The 24,800-nt window shown below is 39.1% G+C and overlaps 1 protein-coding gene across 2 annotated transcripts; it reads right to left on the reverse strand.

The window, feature by feature from the left end:
- Positions 1–840: 840 nt before the first annotated feature.
- On the reverse strand, positions 841–24,800 carry LOC133452848 (FYVE and coiled-coil domain-containing protein 1-like). 2 transcript variants are annotated; one of them, XM_061732538.1, is made up of 18 exons: positions 24,740–24,800; positions 23,969–24,060; positions 22,418–22,524; positions 20,308–20,433; positions 18,241–18,347; positions 14,970–15,113; positions 13,312–13,408; positions 10,766–13,207; positions 9,230–9,322; positions 8,739–8,830; positions 8,343–8,510; positions 7,992–8,132; positions 7,166–7,374; positions 6,903–7,044; positions 6,423–6,524; positions 5,238–5,448; positions 2,787–2,896; positions 841–2,679 (listed from the first exon to the last, which is right to left on the reverse strand). In XM_061732538.1, exons 2-18 carry the CDS (start codon positions 24,027–24,029, stop codon positions 2,604–2,606), a joined length of 4,428 nt encoding a protein of 1,475 aa, XP_061588522.1. In that variant the 5' UTR covers positions 24,030–24,060; positions 24,740–24,800; the 3' UTR covers positions 841–2,603. The 2 variants fall into 2 exon arrangements, with proteins under 2 accessions (XP_061588522.1, XP_061588521.1); XM_061732537.1 differs by having other exon boundaries at positions 8,739–8,857.

Here is a 24,800-nt window from a genome sequence, read left to right on the forward strand (position 1 = left end):
AGATTCCTTGGAATAAAAAAAAAAAGCAGTAAATTTAACCATTTAGAAAAGTCAAACTGTTAAAGTCATGCTTTTTTAGATGTAAGATTATTTGAAAAACTTGGGACGTGAAAACCTTTGGAACTTCTGTTATCAGACAAATAAAGTATAATCATAACTACAATATTTTACTCCGTCAGCAGCACATTTTATAAAAGTGTAATCAAAACACAGGTACCTCAAATGTGTAGCTTTCTGCTGCACTTAATCAAGATGTTTTGTTCCACTCTCCAAACGAAACCAGAAACCTCCATTTTACACAGATTTTTATTTTTCTGCTTCAACCACCAGGAGTCGCTGTTAGACCATCATATACCAGGAGACCTCCGATTCAGCAGCAAAGGAACAATGCAGGAACCGCTTTCTGTTAGCAGGTGGCACAGTTGGACCATTTAATGCAATTTAACCAGAACTTCTTCAGGTACGACGATAAACTTGATCTCCTGAGCACTGATTGTGTGTCGTATAGCTCAGACTGGCTTTTTTCTCCTTCTGGTGCCGAGATTGTGAGAGACGTGACTGACCATTATCTGACCAGTGCTTCGTTTCCCCATGAAAGGGACCAGGCGCACCCCGACGCGGCCACTGAAACACAATCAGTGTGGTTCCAAAACTATTTTCAATGTCAGTGCGCCATGCTGTTGAAGCATTTCTGACTTATCCTGAATGATGTAATGAGAACGAAACCGACATCCAAAAATCCATCCTGCTGTTGGGGCTAAAAAGATGTGATGAGATGTAAAAAACAGCACACATACCATAGAATAAATAAACCAGAAGTCACAGATTTAATCACACAATTCCTATTTATTAAACAATGATTTTCAGGTCTTTGTTATAAATATTTAGTATGTAAATGTTATTGTCATAAAACATTTTCAAGTCATTTACAGGTAAAATAGAGTTCAAGCTTCCCTCTGGGCAAATCCAGCAGTAAAACATCTTCAAAGACACTGAACTACATTCAACAGGAAAGAAAAGCCATTCATCAGCGGCTCAAAGGCTTTTACAATACAAACAATCAAAAAGCCTTTCCAAAAGTGCACTGTTTAACAGCTGTTTTGCAGCATCTTAAATATAAATTCCCATTTAATAATTGTAAAATAGACAAATATATCTCGTCAGCATATTTGGCAATACATCAGTTGTCTTTTTGTCAGTTTTATTCACAACATAAAATAGGCTTAAAAATGTATATTTAAGATATTTAAGAAATTCTCCGATGAACAGCTGTGATTAAGTGTTTTCAAGTCAGAATTCGCCGGACTTATTTCTACATGAAATACTTTTCATGAAAGTTCTAGATCAGAAAATGTCAGGTATATAAATGAGATCACTTGAAGGCGGTTTTACTTTTGTTTTTGACACGCAGCAGGTTTTCTATATTTAGGGTGACATTTCGGTCACACATTAGAACTGTAAAAGTAATTACACGGCAACGGCATGAAAAAAGAACCATCTGTTTCAATTAAGATTTTCCTAAAAAAAAAAAAAACACCAAAAAAAATTATTTTTTTTCAAAAGCAAACATTATTTTTTTATTCAACATCTGCAAGTATCGCTTGAGAAGCAATTATATGTTTGCTGCATTTACTGCAAAACAAAAAGCAGGGACAATTTAAATTAATGTCCTAAAAATAGTTAATTATTTAAAGTATTGAAACTTAACCCTCTGATCCGTCTTACTTAAGTAATAATGCAGACGTTCTCATTTCATATATGTATATAAAGCAGCTATCTGCATTCTACCCTGTCTTGAACTGTAACAATTAGAGAGATTGCATTGATTTAAAACAATTTTCTGTTTATGATTCTGTAAACGAAAGCAAAAGCTGTGTTGGTGCTGCAGCTTAAACACATGTTCTCACTCTCCTTTCCTTATAGCTGCATAAAAACTAATCCACCTCTTCTAAAATCTGATTGTTGAAAGGCAACAGCAACCACGACGAATATCAGACTGGATATTTTGTATGCCAATAAAAAGGTTCATATGAAATTTCAAAAGCCGATTTAAAAAGTCAATGATATCAAATGGTTTAATAATGGTTCATTAAAGCAAGTATAAAGCTAAATAAATAATAAAAAAAACATTAGCAGCTTCTTTAGTATGTCAAAGAGAATGAGAAATACTGATATTGCAACAAAAAAAGTCTAACTATCATCGACAGAAAATATTGATCATATCAAACTGTACAGAAAGCATCATATTTCATGTGGTCTTGTGGTAAACGACTCAACCCCAAGAAAATCAAAACATGCACTTTTACTTCTGCAAAGTTGGATGCAGCAGCTACAACTGTAGGTGTTAATCCACTTGTATGTGCAGCCCCAGCTCTTCGCATTCAAATATTCATAACTGCATTGTTTGCTTTGGAGTGATGCTGGTCGTCCTCGATGCTACATGTAAACGAGCTTTTACAAAACGTAGTGCATTCTATCAGCCTCTCTTAGTGTTTCATTTTTAAAATGCCACGACCTTTGACCGAAGTTGCTCTGCAGCACCGTTTTGCCTTGTCATGATGTACGTGTGCAAACATCTTGACACAGAACGCAGTGTCGCACCTTCAGAGGACGTCGCTTCCGTCGTAGACCACAGGCTTGTCTAGACTCAGATGATACTGCACCCTCTTCGAGATGAACCTAATGAACAGGACAGATGGGATGCTTTATGTTTCTGGTCAAAACAGGAACGAGTTAGTGCTGAGAAATGCGCAGGTTTTAACGCTACTGAACACACGGCGGCTGACCTGGAGAAGGAGTTATCAAAGATGAGAGTGTATTCTCCTGGGTTTCTGACTTTCAGCTCCCCGTGTATCGTCTCCTTGTGGGAGTTGCAGCGAGTCAGAGGGATCAACACCTACCGGGAACAAAGGATAGAAATCTTGCTTAACATTCAGAAAAACATTTGTGCACCTTAGAAAAGGTTCTGAAAAAAATAACATCAAAACAGGAAGTTAGCTTTACCACAAATATGAATCCAGTTTTGAAACCTAACAAATATCAGACACTGCTGCGCCCAAAGTGAACACGAGTTTAACTGCTGCTCTTTCAGCTCTGCAATGTTTCAAGTTCAAAGTCATAAGTGCCTTCGATACAGCTGCAACCGTGCCTAAAGAACATCTTCACTCCAGAAATATCAGCTAAAAAAAGCTGTATGCACACACACATGCTGAAAAAAAGAACTTTGTGCTTGTTTCAGCTCATATTTGGTTAGCTTTTTGACTTTTTCATGATGCAGTTGAACATAAATTGGAAAAAGATGTCTCACCCAAGAGAGGATCGAGCCATATATTTAAAAAATGTTTGGCCGACTTTGTCTCAATCGCAGCTAGAGTTTTTCAGCATCACTCACAGAACCAGGAAATCAGCAGTCACTCTCCTACTGCTAAATGTGGAAACTCCTCAATAATTACCACCAAATATCTGTTAAGGCTCAATAAGTCTGTGATTATTTCTATAAAACGCTGAAAAATTCCCTTTTGGCCGTAATAGTTTTTAGTTTAAGTTTATTTCAGTCATATATACCTTTCAAAGCAACAAGAAGAGACAAATTTTACAATTTGACTGAAAAAGGCTCAGGCAGAAGCAGAGCTTATTAATGCCCGCCTACTATACAACTTAAGCTACACAATACATGGTGTCAAGTGTGAAGAAAAAAGAACAAAAAACAAACAAAAAAACAAACATACAATATATACCTATACTGTACATACACTTGCATACATACATGTACACACATAGATGCATGCACACACACATACATATATCTTTTCCCCTTTTTTCAATTACAGCCATAACTCCCAAATATAAATGCACATAATGATTTTTTGAACATAACAAAGAAAATACATTGCTTAAGTTTGAGATCAACACTATTTCACAGCTGGACGCCTTTAAAAGAAATACATCTTTTAAGTTCTTTTATCGCTTTTGGTAAAAAAGATCTGCATCCATCTCTTAACTCATATTTACTCTCAGACGCTATGAAAAACTTCTGCACACTGTCTGGTAGTGTTTTATTTTTTGCTTTAAACATGATTTGCATTGTTTTATAATAAACAAAGTCTCTAAACTTCAGAATATGAGAATTTAAAAATAATGGATTAGTATGATCATAATATCCCACTTTATTTATGATGCGTATAGCTCGTTTTTGTAGTAAAACAACTTTATCAGTTACGGTTTTAAACGTAGATCCCCATAATTCCACACAGTAAGTTAAGTAAGGAAGTATCAGTGAACAGTAAATTAAGTATAAACTTTTATGATTTAGCATGTCTTTGGTTTTGTACATTTGCTATTGATTTTGAGATTTTTCCTTTTACATATTCAACATGTTTTTTCCAGATAAGTTTATGATCGATCATCAAGTACTTTTCAGTTGAAACTCAACTGAAACCAGTTATGATGGATAATAATACTCGTGGTGAACTTCAATCCGGTTAACGATCAGGCCAAAGCACAATTAAAGCAGCCCTCACCTTGAAGAGGACTCTCTAGAAGAAAATGGGCATTTCAAAGAGAGCGTCCATGCTTAATAAAGGGTGATGATACGAACAAAATTAAAATATAAAAAATATTTTTACAACACCTAAAGGGATCACAGTATAGATAGTAACAGTAGCAGGGTTGGGCAGCATTATCAAAATATTATTGAGTGCAGATCAATATTAACATAAGAGTCACAGTTACTGCATCTGCCAGCTGATTTGATGACATTTTGGAATGTTTATTTTGGCTTCTGAGCTCCTGAAGGAAGTGTCTGACTCTTTAGGAGTAAAATGATCCATTATAATAACCGAGTAGTTCATAACGGTGCGTGTCTTGCAGGATAAGAGCAGTAGGAGTGAACATCTTGGAAAGATAAACAATAAGATGCCATTCTCAATGAAAGGTAAAGGGTGATATTCTGGAAATGCATTACATTGAAAAATGTCTTTAACACTGCCATTTGATTTTATCTGAAAGTAGCTGCAACATGTTGAGGATGTCCATCTAGTTTCGTCAGGAAACCCCGGTGACAAAAGTGCATCTGAGTTAGCACACCTTTGTAACGTCACACATTATAATTTTGTTGTTTGACATTCAGCAAACATAAGTATTTTGCAAACTTCAATGTGAAATTGGAACCAACTATCCAAGCCCACGTCTTAGGGGACCTACAGCGCATCCATGTTGCTGCAGCTGCAGCGTCTCACCTTGGCCTGCTCCACCGGAGTCTCTGAATTCTCCCTGTAGACCACACTGAAGGAAATGCTCTTTGGTTCCGAGGTGAAGGTCCAGGAGACGGTGGGACCAGGACAGTTCATGGTGATGCGGATAAAGCTGTAGCAGCTGGACTTGATGAAGAGCTCGCGGGAGCTGCTCCCAAACCCTGAGATGTCCTCCACCATGAAGTGGACAGAGAGTCTATGACACAAAGAAACAAAAAACACTAATCTAAAACAACAGTTTTCACTATAGATAAACCAAATGGTTGCGGAGGAAAAAAATAATAAAATCAAAGATTCCCACAAATGAATATTTCAGGTTAAGAGAAACAAATAGTGTCACGTTTTTAGGAGCTGGGCCCGGAAAGTGTTTGGTGCATGTTTATTTAATGATGAATTGAAATGAACACAGTGATCAATGCGCTACAGTATTTTTCAGGTGCAAAGTTAACTAATGTTGCAACTTCACATTTCCATGTTCTTTTTGGGGCTGCTGATCAGATTAAATAGACATTAACTGCATCTTAACTCACAACCAACAAGTACATTTGAGCAGCTACAGAGTTGTGGGAGCTCACTTCTTTCCAATTACACACTTGACATGTTTGTTTTTATTGTGTGTCTGTTTATCTTCAGACCCAGCTGAATCTGGAGCCATAACAACAAAACTTTTTCCAACTAAGAACTGCAACTGACAAATGCTACGAACAGGCAAACATTTGCCATGCTATTTCATTTAAAGTGATTATTTTCAAAAGTTGTGACTCAAGAATAGAACCAACGGTATTAAATTACAATGTGGCGCCCTGAAATGTTTTTCTGTTTTGGCAGAAGGCTTGTGCTTGTTGCTCAGCAGCTTCTCCGTGAGGCTGATCGCTTCTGACAAGGAGCCTTGCAGTTTGTTTGTTTTTCTTCCATTTACGCGAAAAAAAGAATCTGCTCCAACTTCCAGGAGAAGTGTAACAGGGTGTATGCAGAATGCACCAAGTAGCATTTAGAGAAGTGGGCAAGTTCAGGAAACGTCTGACCTTTTAAAGTCACCTCCCGTTTAGATATCTTTTCTAAGAAAGGAGGAACTTCCTCTGAAAGATAATTTAATTCTGCGGCACTTTCACCTAAGTCTCGTTTCACTCATGCTTGTTCATCGTGACACTCGCTGCAAACGACACTTACGTGAGTTCTCCAGACTTCAGCAGGCAGATCTCTGCATCCTGCACCGCAGTACAGACGTCCTCGGCATCAGACACGATGTCTCCTGCACTGGCGCTGCTGGTTCTAATCACAGTGACAGATATTTTACAGATATACATAATTCACTACTAATCATTTTCTGACAAACTGTAACCCACGGATCTGGTGGGTTAACTTATTTACAGTGCCAATAAAAAAAAAATATTTACATTAATAAGGCAATGCATGTAAAAGTGAAGAAGAATTTCCTTTTTGGACCATAAATTCATGCAATTTAAAAAAATAAATAAAAGCTTCTTAAAATAAAACCCTGCTGCAGGGTTAAGCTGAAATAGACTAAGTAGAAGGTTTGTTGATTTAGTCTTTTAGTAGCTAGAAATCCATTTTGGGGGGTGATATGAACCTGCCATGTTGTGGTTAATAATCCCCGTTATTGATTGTGAATGCATGTGAGATACTCACAGTTGTGCTGCCCCCTGCTGTCCTTGTCCAGGTGAGCAGGGAGTATCAAAAAAGTGAGGTTCTCTGTCATAAACGCCGCTCACTTCCTCATCTGTGATGATGTCAAAAACTCCATCATCCAGTTTTTCTCCTTCATCTCCACCTGAAACATAAGCATGGTCTTGAGTGCACGTACGGTCGGCTTTTACCGCTCCGTGTGTCGACACATCGTTCGGAAGACGTCCCTTTGTCATATCGTGTGTGTGTGAGACACGATGTCCCACCTGTAACATTGATCACAGCTCGGCCAGCCTGAAGCAGGCGGCTGAAAGATGAATCCGGTGTGCTGTGAGTCCCTTGATCCTCCGGGTGGCGCTCAACTACTGCACTGTGCTGGTTGTAACAGTCCCCGCAGCAGCGCTCCCTGGTTCCTCCCTGCTGGGTGCTCACCGCGTTGCTGCAGCAGTAATAGCAGAAGGGACGCCCACAGAGTCTGGGGACAAAACAGAAAAAAACCCTCATATGACTCGCATACAGTTTATGTAAAAATGTCTTTGTTTAAATACATTTCAGGTAATTAAAAAAAATAATTGAAAAAAAATTACAATATGTTGGAAGTATGTCAGAAGTTTGTAATTTTTAATTTTACCAACACTAATCTTGGGAAAACAAAAGTTGTATATAATTTATGTACAGAATGGCCTTTACCAGATTTTATTTGATTGCTAGATAGTTAAAAATAAACTCACAAACTCAGAGCAGGAAGACTCAGACAGTCATGAGGCAATGTTACTGTAAGTCCAACTTCTGTGATATGTTCTCTCAATTAGACCAATTAAATAATATCAAAATGCAAAGCACACAGATTTTTTTTTTTCCTTTCCTTTTAAAGTTTAAGGCTAACTAAGACGTTACACATCTCAAGCTCTGGCGTACGGCAAGACTTAAGTCTGAAGTCATACGGTTCTCAGAACTGTAAAAATGTCTTTATGTCGATATATTTTGGTTGTGGCAACAGTCACTGATTCACTGCCTTTCAGAAAAAGTACCCTGAAGTAGTTTGTTCTGTGATTAACACAAACGTACTCGGTATAGAGAGGTTCGTCTGACCTGCAGTTGTATTTGCGGAGCCACCAGCTGAACTGAGTGTGACACCCGAGACAGTAGTTAACGTCCCTCTCCGTCTCCTCGTCCCGCAGCTTTTGCTCAAATTCCAGAGCGTCTGACTTCTGCCAAAGTGCATCTTTCTCCCTGAGGAAGCACAATCAAGTGTTATTGTTAATTGTCCTCCACAATCATAACTCAAAATGAAAACAATGATGCAGTGGTAATAACCTGTGTACAAGTTACATGGGTCCGATATAACCAAAGCGTGATATATCAAATCAAATACAAATAAGAAGCAACTGAAAGGACACTGAACAGATAGAACACCTCCGGAGGTTCAGAGGACGTTTATACCTGATAAGCTCCACAAGTCGTTCCTCCAGATTGATTTTGGTACGGTAAAGATCATCGAGCTCAGCAGCTGTCCTAAGGTCAAGGCTCTGTTTGTCCTGTTTGAGCCGCCGCAGATTCTCAGCCATCTCACGACAGGTCTGCTGAGCCGCCGTCAGACTCTCCTCACACCTGCAAACACGTACGCACTGATTCATGATACGTCCATAAAAACGGGAGAATCTCATGTGGAATGGATATCTTTAATAAGAATGTTCTTTGTGCAGCTTAATTTTAAAAACAAGCCCATGTTTCCAAATTAGACATAGAGGCGAATTAAAAACACACAAGTTTAAAAAATGTCTCAGCACATCGCTTTTACTTGGGCCAGAACATATAATCTAGAATAACATTTCTTACCTTGATAAATTCTCTTTTAGATGGATTATCTCGTGTTCTTTCCGCAGGAGGAGATTTGCAGACTCGGCCATCTGGATGTTTTTCTCTTCAATCTGTTGGTAATATCTCTGATTCTCAGCCTGCAATCAGTTCAGCAAAGAGAGACATCATTTCTGGTTCTTTACAAGTTAGCTTGTGACTAACATTATGATTACATCAAATGACAATTTGCAGAAAACCACTGGAATCTGTGCTTTCATTGATCGATGCAAATAGAGTTGAATTTGTCATGGTGTCATTTTTGATTTGTCTGTATTGTGGTTGGTGTTAAACAGTTGTTCTGTTTCTGTGTCTAAATTTGATATGAAGTTATATCACTATGACAATCAAGTGATCATAGTTTTTAACACTTACAAGAGGAAATCGCAGCTGATTTAATCTTCCCTTTGTGGCGTACAACATAAATACCCTTTAAGATTAGTTTTGATGCGTTTTTAAGATTCTCCACTCACCTCCAGCTGCTTGAGATTGTTCTGGAGGTCAATAACTTTCTCCTGGTCAGTCACCAGCTGCAACCTCACTTCTTGTGACTCCTGTTTCACACTCTGGATGAGAATAATAATAATCATAAATTCATCACATTGATGCCTTATATGAGATAATTATACAGAGATAATACATATATAGAGAAAACAGAATGTAATGCCATTGTAAAAGTATGTTTAAACTTACAGTACATAGCTTAAAGAAACCAGGGGCCTGTGCCACAATAAAGAAACATGCCGTGGTTATTTTTTGATTACCTGACTATGACTGAGGTTACGCTTCAGGATGCTAGTTATCTGCTAGGCAGGTCACACCAGATTTTCAAATACTGGTTCTGCACATATTTCATTGACACCAAATGGACAGATGATAGATCTACGTGCATTTAGAGGCAAACTCCTCTCTCAGAATAAACAATAGTGTTTAACAACTGTGAAGACTTAATATAATGTAATACAGGCTGGCAGCCACACAGCTGCTACAGATAAAGCATGAAGGAAATCTGGTACTGAAAAAAAAAAGTTTATAAACCTGCATCAACAAGTAAATGAAAACCTTCAACACCACTGACCCATCATTCTAACATGTACAAATGTGGCTATAGTTATAATTGTGCCTTTGGTTAATAAATGTGCTGCAGGTGTATTCTTCTGGGATGTGACACAGTTACAGCCTTAGATGCAGAACCACGCTTTCAATAAATGAAAAAACAAGGAAACAACAAATCCCAAATCAGTAAGAAACTTACTAGCAGTCATCTTTAAATTCAAAATATCCAGGTTATACATTTTGTATCCTAATGTTTGTCAATTGTCCAGTGGTTTTACTTTCTATAAGCTGGATATCTCAGTGTCATATGACACATTATGTTCTTTGCTATCAGTACACTAACGCTGGCATCAATGCTCTTAAAACCAACGCCATGGCACTTTTGCTTCCCTACAGAGATGGAAACTAACGTTGATGTTGTTGTCCTGATCCTGGTCTTTATGATGTCATAAATATATATGAAGCGAGAAATGAGAGCAACTGGACGGACATGTCTCTGGACAAGATGCAACTATCCACTACAGTGATCAACACAGTCATTTTCAGTTTTTTTGTTCCCCAATTTCAAAATGTAAATCAAATGGTCACGATGTAGACACACCCTGGGTCCGCTGATCAAAAACACATCCTGCGGTTTAGTTTCGATTGCACCTTTGACAAAGCTTCTTCCTGAATTTTTTTCTCCTTTTTTTATGAATTTGTGACAATTTTCTCAATCTTAATAAGAAGTTATATTTTTGCAGGACTTCAGATTGAATTATCTTCAATATGAGAATGAATGTTGTTTTGATGTGCAGGAACAGTTTCACTTCCATCTTGATACTTTTCCTCATCTGAGGCCATTTTCTTTTAAATGTAAAAAAATAAATAAATAGACTCCCGGAACATAACTCATATATTGCATTAAAACACTCTAAAGCATACAACATGTAGCTAAACTATTCCCGTCTCACCTGAAGCTGGTTGCTGTAGTGCATGGCCTGACTGCTGAGCTGGAACCGGAGTCCCTGAATCTCCTCCTGGCTCGTCTGCTGCACGGCTTTGGCCTCCTGTTGAACTTTGCTCAGCTCTGACTGCAGTTTCTGTTCGGATCCCAACAGATCCTCATTGTTATGGAGCTGACTGCTGAGCTCCTGGTTCTCCTGGCAAAGCTGCTCCATCCGCATGTTCAGCCTCTCTGCCTCCTGAGCCGCCTCCTCCTCCAGCTCCTGCAGCCTGGCCGACAGGCCCTCCCAGCGCAGACGGGCCTCCTCGTTCTCAGCCGTCAGCATGCACACGTGTACTCCCAGTTCTGCCGTCTCCGTGTTGGCTCTGTGCAGGGCCTCCCGCGACTCGCCGTTCTCCACGCGCAGACCTTCGAAGCGTAGTTTCATTTGATCAAACTCCTCTCTGGATGCCGTCACCTCTGCGGCGAGACCCGCTCGAGCCTGCGCCTCGCCGTCACGCTCACGGACGAGCGCTTCCTCGCGCTCCCGAGATCTAAGGATCTCGTCCACATGCCGCCGGTTCAGCTGCTCCACCTGGGCCTTCAGCTGATCTGCTAAACTACGAAGATCCTCTCGGGAGGTCTCGGTCACCTCCTGCATGGCCTGAATTTTCACCCTCTCCTCGTTCCCTGCCAGGAGCTGAGCCCTGAGCTCCACCACCTCTTCTCTGAGTCTGCTGATCTCCCTCAGGTTGAGCTCCAGTTGAGCCTCTGCGATGACCAGCCTGATCGGCGCCTCTTTGGCCTCCAGGGAGGAGGTCTGGTGGTCAGCGCGGAGCTTCTGCATTTTTTCGTTGCTCTCTGCAGCACCTTTTTCATTGTTCAGCTCTCCATTCCTGCTCTCCAGCTCATCTGCTCGAGCTTGCAGGAGGCCACATTTCACTGTCTGCTCTCTGAGCTTAGCTTCGGTTTCATGGAGCTTCTCAAGCAGCTCTGCTTGACCTCTTTGGGAGACTGTGAGGTTCTTCTCCAGCTTTTCAGCTTTGGTTGTGAGTGAATCCATTTCCTGTTTAGTTATGGCCATCTGCTCACTCAAAGAGGACTGAGCCTCCGAGAGCTCCATATTGTCCTGTTCTAACATCTTTAACCGCTCGTCTGATTTTTCCTTCTGGAAAAGCACTTTTTGGAGAGTTTCTTCCAAATGCAGGTTTTTATCCAAAAGCACCTTCTCTCTGTCTTCCACGCTCATGTTTGCAGCTTCCACTCTGCCTTTTAAATGTTTCTCAGAGGCCTTCAAAGTAGCCAGCTGGTCGAAGAGGACAGCCCTGCTCTCTGTTAGTTCTGTGATGCTCTCCTCACTCTTTCTAACCATTTGCAGGAGCTTTGTGTTCATTTCCATGAGATTGTTCCACTGAGTTTTGTACTCATCAGTGTTCTCAGTTTCATCACAGACTGCAACGTTTTTATCATCAGATCGGGAGCACAGAGTTTCTCCCTCAACATTTAGCTTCTCCAACTGCTCCTCGAAATGCTGGATCCTTTCTGAACTGGAAGCCGGTTCCCTGTCTCTGCTTTTTAGAGTGTTTTTGAAATCCAAAGCCTGCACCTCAAGTTCCTCACTGTGGCTACTGCTCATAGCGCATCTCTGTTGTACCTCGTCCCTCTCCTCCTGGAGTCTTTTTCTCAGTTCCTCTGCCTGCCGTTCCCTGCACTCCAGTGAGGCTTGCAGATCCTGAAGCTGGGCTCTCAAGTTACCCGTCTCCTTCTCTTTTACAGTCAATGCCCCCTGGATTCGACCGACCGCACTTTGGAGCTCTTCCAACCGCACAAATGCTTGCTCTCGTTCATCGTGGGCACCAGCTTTCACCTCAGCCAGCTTCTCCTCGCTTTTTCTCAACTCATCTTCCCTTAGTTTTAGTTCCTGTGACAGACGCTCAGAGTGCCTGGCCCTGTCCTCGGCCTCTCTCTTCGCCTCTAATCTCTCCTCTTGTGCAGTCTTCAGTTTGTCCAGGAGTTCCTGAATTTTCCACGCTGAGTCGCAGTAACTGGCTGTTTGTTGTCCCTTTTCTTTAAGAGACTCATCTAACTTTGAGAGAAGCTCCATATTTCTGCTCTCAGCAGCTGTGAGTCTGTCTTGTAAATCAGTTATGGCTGATTCCCTGCAGCTTTGATGGTGATTTACTCTGTCCTCATTACCTGTTTCTTGGCAACTTTGGGCTGCGACAGATGCTGAATTGCAAGACTTCTGAGCTGATAATTGGTCTTGAAGGTCTTTAATGACACCTTTCAGCTCAGCAGCCTCTTTCCCCAACTCCTCAACCCGTACCGAAAGCTCCTGCTGTCTGAGCTCCGATTGGTCAAGTTCGATGCGGAGATTCTCGGCGACACTGGAGGGAGAAGGCTCTCCCAGCTTGCCCAGTTCTCCAAGCAGACTGTGACTCAAATCTGGGATTGGGAGAAACTCCTGTGCCTTATCAGTGCATTGGAAGAGAAAAAAGATTTCCGGTTAGTTGCTGTAAATATATTTTTCATTAAAGTCCATTGTATGTGGCCATAAATATTAAGCTACTGTACCTGTGCGTGTGAATAGCTGCTAACAAGGCTGTTGATACTGGAGCAACGACTTGGAGGCTTCCAAAGAGAAGCTGAAGAGCCAGCTCCTAAAGTCCGCCTTTGATATAATGAAAAACCACATATAAACATTACATTTGTAAACATAAACAGAACTCAGTGAACAAACCAAAAAGACGGAAATCTGGTTATACTTTGTTGTCCAAGTTACAGGTAAAAATCCAAGTACGAACTCATTGCGGCGTTTCAAATAGCTACGCAAGAATGCAATACTTGAAAAATGAAATATTTAGAGGGCTATTTGTGAATGTAGCTCCTCATTTTCTAGAACAACTTTATACAAAAGCTGATAAGAAGTGATTTTCAAAGATAAAGGTCATTACTAGAAATTCCTTACACGTTATCATACTGCTGCCCCTTCTCTATTTTACTATAACAGTAATGTTTATGTTCACACTCATTTCTGCAAAAATCACATGACTTCTTACAGAAAGCGTATACGTCAAAGCTGCTCAAATGACACGTTTTATTCTCTGGTAACGCTGTGTCACCATTTCCATGTAACCGCTCTTTCGCCACATGAAAAACAAAGTGTGTTTGTGGTTTTCTATTCCATGTTACTCCTGTGAAATTGAAAAACAGAACAAATACAAGCTCTGCTAAAATCACTCCACAATAACCGTGAATTACTGTCCAGCACACAGGAACACCACCTTTACCAATGACATCATTTAGCTCTGGATTCATTTTACAGGCCGTAGTCTGTGTTGTTGCATCACATTGTGTTTGAAGAACGATTTGATCATCGCAAAAATGTTAAGCAGCGTAATAACATGTACATTTAAGTAACTGTCCTCTTCCTGTGAAGTGACTACAAACTAATAACAGAAGTGAGAAGTTTTGACGAAGGTGCTGACGTAGCAAGTGAGCTTTCACATACTGTCAGCGCCTACCAACTCTCACACGAACCTTACTGCACACACAGAAAAGTGTGAATGTTTAAGCTAATGGGATGACTAGGTGTTATTGTGAAGTAAAACCAACCATAATCCAGCATCAGCTGCTTTAAATTCAATTCATATAGGGGATTAATGAAGCACTTTGAATATGAATTAAAGCAACTTAAAAGAACTTAAGTTTGAGCTCAGACGGTTCCCCTGCAGCTGTTAATGTTAAGCTGCTTTTGCATGACAGTCTGAGATTTACTTTAGTTCGATCACCGTCTCATTTTCTCTTCTATCACTACATTCTTGAGTCTCTTGTCACCTCTTCATGATGTCAACTCTACCTTTTAGAGCTAACTCAATCGTTGTTGACACGTGACAGTTCCCTACAGCGACACACAACTTTTGCAAGAGATGGCTAGGACTCATCCAGTAAAGTTACTTTGATAGATTTCTTGAGTTTCAGAAGACATTTCCATAGAATGAAATTGAACCTCTTTGGTGTTGGTTTAAAGTGGCTTTCACTTTCCACTTAGTTTGATATTTTTTGTACAAAAATGGTACAACTATTCATGAAGACATGAAAACTCTCTCTCTCTTTCTCTCTCTATCTTTCTCTCGCTCTCTCACACTCACACACACGCACACCCACAAACACACAAAGAGACAAACTCCAACACAGAAAGGTTAAACATATAGATGTGGGCACTTGTGTACCTTGCAAATGTAGGCCAATCTGCATCAAGGTCGTAACCTCTGGCGGCCACATCAAATTGGATCTGGTTGAGCTCATAAAGGTGGTTGATTATGTCAGCGGTGAGGTGGGACTTGAGGAAGGGACTCCGGGCATAATACCAGTCGCTGAATTTGAAGAACACAACCAAACAGAACAGAAAAGTTGTGAAAAAGGATACGTGCATTTCATTTTTAGTCACAAGAAAATTCCAATCAGTGACTTAACTTTAACCCTTAAAGGAGCTTGAGGCTCCTTTTAAGAAATGAGACTCTCTAGTGCCACCCTTCACCACGACGGCCGTTGGGGGTACTGCAGCCAACAGTGAAGCCGGCACGGGAGAACGGGGAGAACGTGCATGCAGCGTCATGTGACGTCACATCCGCAGGACAGCGCGGGAAATTCGGGACCGAATTGCAGCACATTTTGCAGCACACAGCCTGTTCAAGGCAAAGGAGAGATACACTAGAGGGCTCATTCTTTTTGGTTTGGAACGCTTCATCTGACATTATTACTAGAAAACATAAAACGTATATGAATTCTTTTCATAAATCCTGCCTCCATCCTGCCTCATGCTCCTTTAAGCTTCATTGAATAGGGTTGGGGTTGTTTATGGAGCGGATCTGCCCTGTACGTTTAGACCTGCCGTGCTTAAACAATGTTAGAAAACCAAGAGAGCAAGGTTTTGACTGAAATCGTTTAGTATCTTTACCCTGGGACCACAAACAGTACCATGAAATTTCACGATTACATACATTTAAATAATGCCAGCTCTAGTTGGCATTGGTTTTTATTTAAAGTGGTGACTCACTACTTTATTCAGGATACCAATTGCACCTAATAAAGTAGCTGATGAGTACATGTATAGCATTGGTTTAATATAAAACATATTGCCATTTTATCACCAATCTGTACATGACCATGCACTCTAACCATCAGCTTATTTTTACATTGACACTAATATGCTTTGCTCAGTTTTAGCGGTTTCTAGCAGCATGGGCCCTGCCAATAGTCTGCATATGTTATTTGTTCTTTTTAATCACAGTGGAATATTAATTTTCTCAGCACCAACTCGACCACTGCAACAGCAGCTGTTCTAGTAAGGGAGAAATAAAGCTTTCACACTCTGAATAAAGCCACTCGTTTTTTGTTTTTTTATGCTGGTTAAATCATAAACAAACTCCTTCTGTATTATCATAAGCCAATAATAAAAAGTTAAGCAAAAAGGCTTAGAAATAAGGGCTTAATAAGGGCCAAAGCATACTCTTCTCAAGCACTGAGAAGGCTTTTTTCTTTTTGACAATTTGGTCATTTTAAATGTATTGATATCTGAGCTGCAGGAATAAATTGACGATGACACGAAGGTACTATGTGAATAATGTGGAAATTTAACTTACGTCCTTGGCTGCATTATTGCCAAGAGCTAACTGACAGGATTGATCCCAATATTTACTTTCCCATAACTACATCTTGGGAAAAATTACTTTTGGGGTTAGGGTATAGCACTCTAATGATCATGGAAATTGCAATATGTTGTTGTCCTGCTTGGCCAAAATCGTTTCTCAGCCAGCTCTGCTGCTAAGTAACTTGCTTCCCACTTTCATATCATATGTTGATGACTGCTCTCATCTACTCTTGGAATGAGAGCAAATTCCACAAAACCTCAGAATACTGATATTGAACACGACTAAAAATCGGGTTTGTGTGTTTTTAGATAGCGTGTGCAGCAAATGATGCCAGGCCAAAGAAGAGCATCTGCTACAAGAACACTATCATTAAATACATGTAGATCCTCTACTTTACACACACCAAATACACCTCCTCTTAACATTACTGCTACTACTACTAATGATAATATTACAAATAACCACCATTAGCATATTTTTAGAGATTTAGCATCTACACAGCACCTATTTTACTGTTGCCCTACTTCACAAATATATTGATAACAGATAAACTGAAGACTTTAAAGTTGTGTTTTCATTTGGGCCTTGGATACAAAAACATTCTCCACACTTTAAAAGTGAAAACTCATACTGGGATTGTGTTAAGCCTGCCACACCAGAAATGACCCCTGAAAGAAAAAGTGTTTTGTTGAAAGCACTTCTACAGTTTGGAGGAAACAGTTAAACTCATGAGGAACGGGCTCCGAGGCTCAGCGGCTTTGCTTGGTTAGTGGTGAAGGTTCTCTAAATACAAAGGAAGTTTGTTGTTTGTTGTTGTTGAAGTTTGTTGCATGTTTAGAAAAAGGATGTCTGCTTTATTCGGTCCAACCTCAATCCTGAAGGCACAGCGACCAGAAGAAGTTAAGCACTGAATCCTCTGTCCTAGCATGCGTAGATGGAGTTATTCACGGGGCCTCCAGTATGCTATAGCTTAATGTTGAATGTATTGTGTATAAGCAGTGACCCAAAAGTCAAGTGAGGTTTCCTTGAGGATACAGGTGGATGTGCCTGTATCCTCAAGTCACATACTGGACAGTATGAGTGCAGAAAATTCCCCACTATCAAAACATTCAGTAATGCCTTCATCAAAGCTTTCCCCAGTACCCTCCCATAATAGCGTCCCAATGAATGTCTCACATGCCCATTGATCCTCTTACAAGTACACAGTGTTGTTGGTATTTACTTCATCACTCGGTTACTTTTGTTAAATAAATAAATGGCAACTTGGTGTGATTAATTTCATCATTTTGACCCTGAATTGCAGGGGACACATGCATTCTCACTGTTTTTTTTCTAGTTAGCCTCAACTCTTTCACAACCTACTTGAACCGTAAATAGAGTTATACCCATCAAGAGGACCTAATTCTCAGACTCAAAATTAATATGAAACCACAAAGTGTGCTTGTTTTATCCTCAGTCAACTTAAATGAGAAAAAGTACACGCTCGTACTGCACGATGGCACAAAAAAACCACACAGATTGTGACTGAGGGCACAGTTTTTGCAATGTTGTTTTTACATAAAAGACTGCTCAGGTAAATTGAAAGACAAATAAGGCAAAAATAAAATTGACATTTGGTTTGATGGAAGACAGGAACTGAGACCTGTCTGTAGGGATGTACGGTTAGCCTATGGCAGTAAAAACAGAAATAAAACATAAATCAGGAAGGGAGAGTCACACTTCCCGAGAACAGACGCAGAACACAGCTCATCAGAGTGAAACAACGGTCTTAGCGACTTCAAAACAACAACCACAGCACATGTATGTAATTTGTATGCGTATGTGCGTGTGTGCTCATCTGTCCTCTAACCTTGTAACTTTCTGATTTATGAGACACTGCTGCAGAGTATCAGCAAGACGCTGGTGAACGAGTGAGTAGCGGATGAAGGCCCTTCCTTTTCCCAGTGAAGTCTTCAACTGAGGACACACAAAAAACACACAATTCATAGTGAACTCACACACAAATACACACATAAACAAGACAGAAAATCCTCATAATGCTGACCTACCTATGTGGTACCCCTTGAACGATAAAATGCATAAAATGCAAACAAAATATAAAACCGTTTCCTAACAGTGTCCATGTCTTTGTCAAAGTGTCAAAAACAGATTAGAGAAGCGTCTGCTAGAAATTATTTTGAATGAAACTGGTTGATCATCTGTCACATAGGTTTCCTGTTAACTTACCTCAGCTAATGGTAGTTTGTTTTTTGCCCACTACACAGTATATGGATATTAAATCTCCAATGTGTGTTGGAATCGCACTCTCCGCTACACATTGGCAGATGGAGGGATTTAAGTAAGACAACAGGGACACAGATTTACCAGAGGGACACCAGCTGGGGACGCTGGACTGCTTAAGTCTGTGACCATCGGACAACATACAAATACAACAGAAACACATTAAAAGCTATGTTTAAGTAAGAACTCCAAATGTATATGGCAATTAATTAATAATCACTAACTAAAGTGTGACTTCTGAAAATAAAACAAACCAAAAAAACCAACACATGGACCCATGTAAATCCCTGGAGGTTTAAATCACACGGTTTTGCTAATTAATATAACTGTATAAAATGAGACAAAAAGGTCTTGTTTTTGAATTACTTGGGGAGCTAATGTTTTAATTAGCCCGCTCAAGGAAGACCACAGGATACATATAAAGCTTCATTATCAATCAGAGCAACAACAGCCTCCTACTGCAGTCCACTTCTGTTTTGATCATTCCTCAAGCAAAAATGTTAAATATTTGCTGGTTACAGCTTCCCAGATGTGATAATTTGATATTTGCTCCTGCTTAGAGTGGATAAATATCACTTTTGATTGGAAAAACCACAATATTTTGGGGACTCACAATGGTTTCGAAGACATGTCAATTGATAAATTAATAAAATATCTTGCAGATGTCTGGAAAAGCCCAAGTGGACATCAAGAGTAACTATTGTGATGTTTATCTTCCAGTTTGAAAATGCAATATTCATTACTACTTTATTATTTTGAAATAGTAGAGCCATCAAACCCTCTACAATTTCTAATAACACAAAGGATTACTGTTCTGAAAAACATCCATTGCAGCCCTGACATATTCCTGTAAATACTCACATCAGACAGTTAGCTCTTAAAGAGACTCCACAAGGCAACGCTTAGTTGATGTTCAGACACAGAAAGAGCATTGAGTTTGATTATTCAATTAAGTCAATTCAGCTTTTTATTTTTTTAAAGCAGGGAATTTACACGTAGCAGTTCTCATATTCTATTATTGATATTTTATCATTTTCCAATATTTGACAGGCCAAACTAATCATCAAGTAAATAATCAGAAAATACTGTATACTGGAGATAGTACGGTAAAGTATTACCAGCGTACTGTACGATGTTCAACCTCACAAGGTACAACAACAACAAAGCCAACATTTCTGAGTTCTCCTGGAAAGTTTAAAGTAATACATTATGTAATGAATAAATTCATTAATAATAAGAATTAATCTGACCCACTGCAGCAACAGCTCAAACACGAAGCAAACTAAAACTAATTGTATAACAGCATGTACCTCACCGCTGTGAATTCCCCGGGCAGAAAGTGCGACAAACGCTACGGGTGGCACAGGTGTAAGACGGCAAGTGAATTAGCAGCGTCTTACTGCTGCTGACGAACCGAAGGATTAGTTACATGGTTGCACAGTCACCACGTATTTGTGTGTGTGCATTTGATGCATAGCAGGACGGAGCCATGTAAGCTGGAAGTTTGAATGTGTGTGTGTGTGTGTGTGTGTGTGTGTGTGTGTGTGTGTGTGTGTGTGTGTGTGTGTGTGTGTGTGTGTGTGTGTGTGTGTGTGTGTGTGTGTGTGTATCCGTGTGTGTTGCACAGAAGAATTACCTCAGGGATGGACTTAACGAAGCGGATGCCATCGTTAGGTCCCTTGATCTTAATCAGGCAGTCGCAGAAGTAATCCCAGTAGTCTTTTCTCTGCCCAAGAAAGGTTGTCTTCTCTTTCTGGTCAAACTGAGAAAGACAAATCACCTTATCATATTAAGTCCTCTGTCCTCTGGAACCTCTGGATTACACAATATGTCTGAAACTGACGGAAGCAGATGCAAATTTTGTCTGGTATTATGAATCATGTTAATAATTTTCTTTAGAAATTACGATTTTTACACATAAAACACCAAAAAACTTACTAATTATGATGTTCTGTTACACTTCAAAAGTATCATTGAAGCAATGTCAGTTATTTGAAAGAATTTTCCATTTTAATAATCAAAAGAATCTTTAAGTAATTTTTCAGTATCATAAGAAACTGAATAATAAATGTATTCATGGAAAAAAAAATATTATTTTGAATAGAAATCAATTTAACTGAAATTCCGTTTCCAGCAACTTCCACCAAATACAAAAGCCTGCTTGATCTTAAATATATAATTAATAATAACAATAATCTTCTCAATGGATTAAAAAAAAGATATATATTTTGAACTTTTGTGTGCTTTTACCAGATAATACATGTCTTATACTAACTTAAACAATAAATGCCAAGATTTCTAAAATGATGCAATTACATTTCTGGTTAAGTGCACACCAGTGATAATAACACCAGTTCTGTCTGGGGCAACAAACATATGTTAACATAAACTATTAAAATTAGACACACAAATGTATTTTGCCCTCGATGTCTGATAGCAGAGTTAATGTCGCCAACAAATTTCCTACATAACTGTGGTCAAATAATAAATGTATTCCCCATCAGGGAAATTCACTTGTAAAAGAAGCTCTCAAGACAAAATTAAGTGCACAAAATATGTTAACTTTTGTTGTCTTTAAGCCCCTTGGTAACTAATCTAAAGGTATGCTTTGGATCACTGTCTATTTTAAAACCCAACCAGACCCAAACCTTTAACTTCTTGGCTGATGTGTTCAGTATATCAACATATTCTTATTTTCTTGTGATGCTGTCTGTTGTAGTAGGTGCACCAACCTTGCAACAGAGCAGCCCTACAACATGACACTGCCACCCTGAAATGTCACAGCCAGGATGGTGTTCTGAGTTCTGTAAGATAACACCCTTCTTCTTCCTCCATAACATCATATGACCACACAGTTCAACTGCACCCAAGAAAGATCGAGATGTGTGAAGGTCCATGATTATTTTCCTGATGTCTTAGTTTATTTGTATCGATTTTCCCATGATCGACTGCAGCGAAGCCCTTCTGTTTGAAAGTGTGATTTAAACTACATCATCTGATGTGCCAATCAGAAGCATCTAATGCCAAAAACATCATCACATGGTATTCTCCAAGATGTTTAAGGCCATAGTTAACTTTAGACTTTGACAGAGGTATTAAACGCTCCCAATTTCTTATCACATTTCACAAAGTCAGAATTTACATTTGAAAAACATCACGCTTTTAAAGGAGGAAAAGTTTTAAAAAATAATTTCTATTAGACACAGAGCGACAAAAAATAATAATCAAAAAACTGCATGTAAACTTCTGGATGCAAGTGCATGTCATCATTTTAAACAGCTAAGCTTTTCCCAGTATGCACTTTCTGTTCTAACATCTTTCCACATTTTGATATTGGCTCAGTAAAAGTAACTGTTGTTCAACACTGTCCTACCACGAGTTAGAGATGCTTCTGGAAACCTCTGTTTGCTCCATAATACTCACATGAGTACACTTGGGCTTAATCTTTTCTTACACAAGTTTCCAAATAAGGCCCTTGTCCATGTGATCTTGAAGCCTAAGCTGAGTTTAAGAGAGTAGTTTCTAGGTGTGGCATTACAATTTCTGTTTACAAAAGGATGTGAGTACTTTCAACCAACTCCCATATGAGGTGTATAGCCAAAAAAATATTATTTACTACTGAGAATGTTTTATGTTATTTAAGTCCTGAAAAAACCCCAACATTCATCATTTAATAAGCAATGGGAAAATGTTCAGGTTAATCAGCAGAAAAACACTGGCATTAGTAAAGTACTTAAATACCATACCTGTAGAAGGTACTCCAGCTTGTAGAAAAACTTGTGCAAATTGCCGCTGTCATCGGTTATGGGTTCACCATATTCCTTGTGTTCTTTACTCAACTCAGCAACTGCATCTTCAGGACAAACGGAGACCAGAATTAACAGAAGCCACACAAACATTTAACCGTACACAAACAAATAACAAAAGACAGTGTATAGTCTGAACACAATATTTTTCTACTATATTAATACGTATTTTCTTAAGTCTTTTGTCAAACTATTAAAGTTATTGTTTGAGAGAGATTGTTTATTGTTTATTGTTGGCTTTGTCTCGAACACAACAAAACCCATCAAATTAAAAGCATCAAAATATAAAAAAAAGCAAAACAATTTAACAGTGTCATCCAAAAATAAAACCCACAGCAAAACAATGTGTTCGAGAGGGAACAGGAGAAAGCAGAACGCTTATTTAGTCGTGTCCCTTCCTCACAATATCATATTATATATGCCATATAAAATTTTAAATTTAAAAGACAAGAAAGAAAAGACAAAATAAATACAACACAAACAACCAATAAACAAGATCAAGGCATAATTAAACTGGTCTCCTACAATAATCCAATCTCCCAGTCACCTCTACGATGATCCATGACCAGCCATGAATGCAGGCAGTTATATTTGTATCTATATGATCCATCCAACAAGGAACAAAATAACAATCAAAGAAATACATATGGAAGGCCAATTGAGTTCTTTAGAGGTCCCCATTTTATACTTGTCAAGAATTGCTTTCTTCTATGTGTTTTTAAACTGTATAAAGTTAGTGCTTCGTTTGATTTCATCATCCAGACCATTCCACAAAGTTACCCCACAGACTGATAAGCACATGCTTTTAAGAGCAGTACGTACACAAGGTTGTTTAAAATGTAATTTTCCTCTTAGATTATATTGTCCTTCTTTATCTTGAAACATTTTTTGAATGTTTTCAGGCATTTCTTGCTTTGAACATTATTATTGTTGTTCTAATTTTCACTAGGTCCACACATTTCAAAGTCTGTTATTTAAGGAATAGAGGATTGGTGTGATCGAGATTCCCAGCATGATGTATTATCCTTACTGCTCTTTTTTGCAATGTGCATATCCTTTGTAAGGTGCTCTTGTAGGTATTACCCCAGATTTCAACACAATAGATCAGATATGTTAATATGAGTGCACAGTACAGGTTGTGTAGTGTTGTTTGGTTCAAGATGTGTTACATTTACTCAGCACTCCAATACTCTTTGCCATCTTAGAACACAGATACCTAATGTGGGCCTTCCAGCATAACTTGTGAAAATGCAAAAATGTGTTTTCATAAACTCTTTCTAATACAACATTATTCATTTCAATTTGAACATTCATTTTACGATTTCCAAATAACATACATTTAGTTTTGTTCAAATTCAATTATAACTTATTTGTATCAAACCAACATTTTTGGTGCTTGAAGTTACTGGGTTTTCTACTGTATGAGTTCACAAACGTTGGGACACTTGTTGGCTTATTATGAGTTATTATAAGTGTGAACAGCATAATTACCATGCAGATCTCTGATTATCCGCTGCAGTTGTTTATCTCCTACTGATGAGGAGGAGGCCATAGTGGGAGGAGGGTGATGAAGTCGGGAAATTCTGCAAAAGTGTAGAAATTCAAGTTACTTTGCTTGCTTTAAAACTCGATTCTTTACATTTCCATGTCCAAGAAACTTCCGTAAAAATCTCTCCTGATTACATTTTTAGACAGGAAACAATTTCTGAATGGCAAGGAATCGATAAACAAAGTGTTAGTGTGGTTTGCCGGATAAAACGCTAGAAATATTCAGTGAAGTGAAGCAGGGATTTGAGAGGAGCGCACACCACCCGGCATTTGCTGTTAAGGGTGATTTATGGTTCCGCGTTACACCGACGCAGAGCCGTCGCAGTAGGCTACGCCGTAGTATCTGCGTCGATTTAACGCAGAACCATAATTCACGCTTTAGGCTTAACATAACCACCAGAGGTGACAGCAAGTCTGTTACGACAGTCTGCTTATTACGACACAATAACACCATATTTAATGTGCGTACAGTTAAAATAAAAAAAAAAAAAAAAACTGGGTCCCATCCCTTTTAAAACAGATTTAAAATGCAGCACACGCTTCGACATAAACATGTAGTTGTCAGCGCTGGAGACAGAGAGGACATGCACCTGCTCCCTCCCGGCAACACTTTCCTGCTGTTTCCAGCCCCTTCACCTTACAAACACCTGTCGCATGAAAGTAAATCAAGGCAAAAGCACGGGTTTTACATATTGAACGTGTCAATATACTTACTAGATGGCTAAGATGGGTAAAATTGTATCGAGCCTCCAAAATCTGGATGATACAGCAGGAA

This window comes from Cololabis saira, chromosome 10 (genome assembly GCF_033807715.1).
Source record: "Cololabis saira isolate AMF1-May2022 chromosome 10, fColSai1.1, whole genome shotgun sequence".
In the NCBI taxonomy this organism is placed as follows: Eukaryota; Metazoa; Chordata; class Actinopteri; order Beloniformes; family Belonidae; genus Cololabis; species Cololabis saira.